Here is a 5,072-nt window from a genome sequence, read left to right as displayed (position 1 = left end):
ATAAATAAGCCAAGTTTTAACGATCCAAACCGCGAAACGAAACCCGAAAACAAAAGAACTCATTGGCGAAACATTAGCAGCCAATGAAGTTTTCACAAGAGGAAGTAAATCAATCATAAATGAGGAAATATTTCATAATAAAAAGAGGTATCAGGTGTCTAGAAAAATAAGCAATATCATTCATACTTTGATCTCGTACATCAACAATATCTACAACAAAAGAACTATGGAAACATCAGGTGAGGGGGAGGGGGCCGAACAGGGACCACAGACTATTCTTTCACTAAGTAAAAAAAATTTACAGCAAAAGGGTAGCAAAGCCGGGTCAGCATCTTTTATAGGGGGCCATGGTTGTCCGTTCTATCTTTAACTTAATAAGAAATTTAGGGGATCCTCAGAACAGGGTGATCGCCAGTCCCGAATGATTGCGAATGAGAATAACGGTCATAAGTTTCGAACTCTCATGTAACTGAGTTGTGAGTTGCATTCGATACTCATGACCACTTTCATTATTCACAACCATACACAAATGGTAATTGCTATGATGCCAGGAAATATTGACCTACTTGTGATAATTTGACAAGCCAAACGTTGCGTGTACGAGGAAATAAACCATTTTTGTTTTTAAAAAGCGGTCTGAAATCATCCATCAATTAAACTATTAAAATATTTTTCATCTATTTTCGCTTTTACAATTTTATCTGTGTGCTATTTAACCTTTAAAGAAAAGAGAAGATTTTGTAAATCCTGACGATTTGTAAAATGATGGACTGGTTCTATTAGTCATTGATTAACTTCTTTATCGTTTAATTTATATTTCTTTTTTATTGATTATTACGGTAGTACATTCCGGACAAATTTTGTATTTTTTCAAATTATGACTATAGTTTCCTATTTGTGCTCACTTAATGATAATTTTTGATCTTTTCAATTATGAAATATGCCCTATGTTATATTTCAATTTCTAATTCCATTTTATCCATTTTTACGGTGGCTAGTTTAGGACTTGATTATTTTGTTAAGATTATGACTTAATTTAACCAGTCAATTTCTATTTTATTTTATTTTGAATTATCTTCTTTCCTGTCCTTATTAACGTGTATTTTGGGTTTTTTTTTTCTCATTCGTTCATTATATTGTCCCCATGGACTGAATTTTAGACAGGAAAATGTCCTTATGTATTGGGTCTAATTCTGACCCATGTAAAATAAAGAGCTTATTATTATTATTTTATCATTATGATTATTCATATTATTATTCCTAAATGAACCACCATATATTTGGGATCTCTTTCGTCCATGCCGTCGTAAAGAATTCGAAGTAAATGCAATCGTGGCCAATCTTTATGCTTGAAGATATCGACATTTCTATCCCTTTGTCTTAGGCTAAACGTTGTTACATCTGTATTGATAATCTCCAGGTCACAGTGACATGCCGTGTCATTTTAACTTCTTCCATCGCCTCAGATCCTCATTATCCTAATAGAAATACGATGTAACTCGTAGTCTGTTCAATCACAAATCGGAACTAGTTATCTCCCGTGTAGCGCATCAGGTAGATATCGCTATACTTATTCTTAATTCGATGCCGGTTATAAAGTACAATTAGCGAATAAGATTAATATTCTGTTTATATAGATATTTATTGATGGAAGTTGGTTGAGTTTTATTTAAACTCATTATTCCGATTACTTCTTAATGGTTTCCTCTAGTTCTCCTCACTTCAAATAAAATAGTTATAATGTAACAGGTTGCCAAGAGGACATGATGGTCTTACCTCAGGCTCGGAATAGTCCGAAACTGGCTGACTCTAGCAGATTTTGTTAGCTAGCTAGAAACTTGTTGATCCTTACCTCGCCTCTTTAATTGACAATTGGCAGTTCTCAGTTAGCTAGAAATTTATTGACTTTTATTATATCCCCTGATGGCCATATTAGGTAGCAAAGTGATATCACTGTGTCTCCTTGTCAGGCAGTTATAGTCCAATTGCTAGGTAGCAGATAACCAAGCTATCTATCTAGCTGACATCATTCAACAACAAACACTAGGTTAGGTTAGGCACGGTAAGTTGGTAAGTTTCTAGCTAGCTAACAACTGTCAATAACTATCAGAGGCTAGGTAAGAGTCAGTAAGATTCTAGCTAGCTAACAACTGTCAATAACTATCAGAGGCTAGGTAAGAGTCAGTCAGATTCTAGCTAGCTAACAACTGTCAATAACTATCAGAGGCTAGGTAAGAGTCAGTAAGTTTCTAGCTAGCTAACAACTGTCAATAACTATCAGAGGCTAGGTAAGACTCAGTCAGATTCTAGCTAGCTAACAATTGTCAATAACTATCAGAGGCTAGGTAAGACTCAGTCAGATTCTAGCTAGCTAACAACTGTCAATAACTATCAGAGGCTAGGTAAGACTCAGTCAGATTCTAGCTAGCTAACAACTGTCAATAACTATCGGAGGCTAGGTAAGAGTCAGTAAGATTCTAGCTAGCTAACAACTGTCAATAACTATCAGAGGCTAGGTAAGACTCAGTCAGATTCTAGCTAGCTAACAACTGTCAATAACTATCAGAGGCTAGGTAAGAGTCAGTAAGTTTCTAGCTAGCTAACAACTGTCAATAACTATTTTCGTACTAGATATAATTGTAATTATTAAAGAGGTTTGTGTCTTTCTTTCATCTATTTACAATCATATAACTACTGAATAAACCTAGCTGTTGGTTAAACTAAGGTTAATTTGTTAATTATTTCGTGCTACATTCTTTTCAACTTTGCATCACAACACTTTTTGCCAGGGGTTTATTATATTAATGGCAAATCCTGCTGTTCAGAAACACTTGGAGCTTCTATTTTCAGCCATTTCGCAATTTGATTAAATTGAGAATCTGGATGATTTTTTTTTTTTTTTTTGATTTTTCTCTTGCAAGTTTCGTTTCTACGCTTGCTTTCCATTGATCTATTCTTCTTAAATTTGACATTCGCAAGAGTATTTATGGAGTTTTAATTAATATATTCTGTGGCCTTGGACTAACCTCGCCTTTAATAGTTTGATTTGACAGTTGGCTAGCTAGAAACTTGTTGATTCTTACCTCAAAATTAGAAAAGAATAATGCCGGGGTCAAACTTGCCCACCCGAGGAGTTTACTGATACGTTTTACAAAATTTGACATCCGCCAGAATAATATTTGACCCTAAATCTATACATACCATGGCCTTGGACTTGAAATTTGAAATTTATTAGGTTGAAAAAAGAATAATGCTGGGGTCAATCTTGTCCACCAGCAGAGTCTAGCGACATCAGTTATATTCGAGATGTCTATATCACTTTGTATCAACATAAAGCATCACATTCCGAACACTGATCTTTAAATACATTATTACCTATCATCAATATATTATTGAGTCAGTTTAGGTCAAAGTTCAATTTATCGAACGCTCATGTGGGCTGTCAAACTGTTTTGGCAATATCAAAATTAAAAGCTAATAAAAATAACTTATTTTAAGTAGATTGCTATGAATATCCACCCTGAAAATGTTAAGTAGCCACCAAAATATGCATACTTCATCCGGCATTTTTCAACTTCATCGTCTAAAGTTGCTGGGTGGTAGCTTGTTGTAACAGCCAAGAAATACCATGGAAATAATTAAGTATATTTAAAGTACTCTTGATTTACCAGTCGATACAGCTGAATCGTTATAGATAACACAATTCTAAAGTGGAAATGAAACGAAAAACGTCTTAAGTCTGGGAAATATATCGAATAAAAAGATAACCCTTTAACCAAAATAAAATGTCAGGATATAAAAAGTTAGGTCATTATAGTTTATAATAAAATAAATCTATCCTTTCAGTCAGATAGACACTTTTTCACGGTTCAAATGGAAAGAACTGAAGATTCTAAAACGGAATTGGGATTGATATATCATAGTGGACTGAGACAATAGCAGATAGATTATCTTTACTTCCGCTTCGACGCACTAGACATAGTTGAAAACTTATTTCACTTCCGCTGCGATGCACTCGGCAATATTAAAAAATGATTTCACTTCCGCAACGACGCATTAGACAATTTTCAAGTAGAATAGACAGAGAGATAGAAATATCAGAATAAGGAATAAAACAATTATATTGTCCTATCAGTTCGTACAATGAAGAATATTTGTCATAGTTGTTTACTTATTGATTCGAGGTAGTGAATCGGGAGACGGAGGGGTTATGATTTGAGGAGGTGAATGGCACAAGACGTATAGCTTGTGGTTTCAAGACTTGACTGAAACATCTGCCTCTATTCCAGCCTCTAATAGCTATATTGAAAGTTGTCGGATGGCCATTTACGACTGCGTGCGCAATCAAAAGTTAAAGGATTACATGGGACATGATACTAACAAAACGAAAGTAACTATTATAGGGGGATGCCAGAACAGAATTCCGGACAGGATGCCAGAACAGAATTCCGGACAGGATGCCAGGACAGTATTCTGCACAGGATGCCAGAACAGAATTCCGCACAGGATGCCAGAAAAGTATTCCGGACAGGATGCCAGAAAAGTATTCCGGACAGGATGCCAGAACAGAATTATTCACAGGATGCCAGAACAGAATTCCGGACAGGATGCCAGAACAGAATTATTCACAGGATGCCAGAACGGTATTCCGCACAGGATGCCAGAACAGTATTCCGCACAGGATGCCAGAACAGAATTCCGCACAGGATGCCAGAACAGTATTCCGGACAGGGTGCCAGAACAGTATTCCGGACAGGATGCCAGAACTGAATTCCGCACAGGATGTCAGAAAACTAACAACAGGGATGTCAGGTTTAATTATTATAATTTCAATTTCTGATATTCGAGAATGTGTCAATCTTTGAAATCGAGCCACGATCTTATCATATTATGATCTTTTTACAGCCGAGCAAAGGTTAATAAGCTAGTGTAATAAGAGAAGAGTTTTACACTATAAGGTTCGATATTTGAGTCATTTATAATTCCTGCAATAAGAGCCATTCCTTTATTACATTACGAATCTACTTCACGTTTACAGAAACATGGTTCAATCTATTAGCGGCTGAGATCAA

General features: G+C 35.6%; 1 protein-coding gene across 1 annotated transcript; it reads left to right on the top strand.

Moving 5' to 3' along the window:
* Positions 1 to 4,407: 4,407 nt before the first annotated feature.
* On the top strand, positions 4,408 to 4,770 carry LOTGIDRAFT_171995 (hypothetical protein; the record flags this gene model as incomplete). The annotated part of the gene is made up of 1 exon (XM_009048569.1): positions 4,408 to 4,770. One exon carries the CDS (start codon positions 4,408 to 4,410, stop codon positions 4,768 to 4,770), a length of 363 nt encoding a protein of 120 aa, XP_009046817.1.
* Positions 4,771 to 5,072: the final 302 nt, after the last annotated feature.

The sequence above is a fragment of the Lottia gigantea genome (genome assembly GCF_000327385.1).
Source record: "Lottia gigantea unplaced genomic scaffold LOTGIsca_124, whole genome shotgun sequence".
Lineage (NCBI taxonomy): Eukaryota > Metazoa > Mollusca > Gastropoda > Lottiidae > Lottia > Lottia gigantea.
Note: the sequence above shows the minus strand (reverse complement) of the source record. Positions and strands in the feature narration are given on the sequence as shown.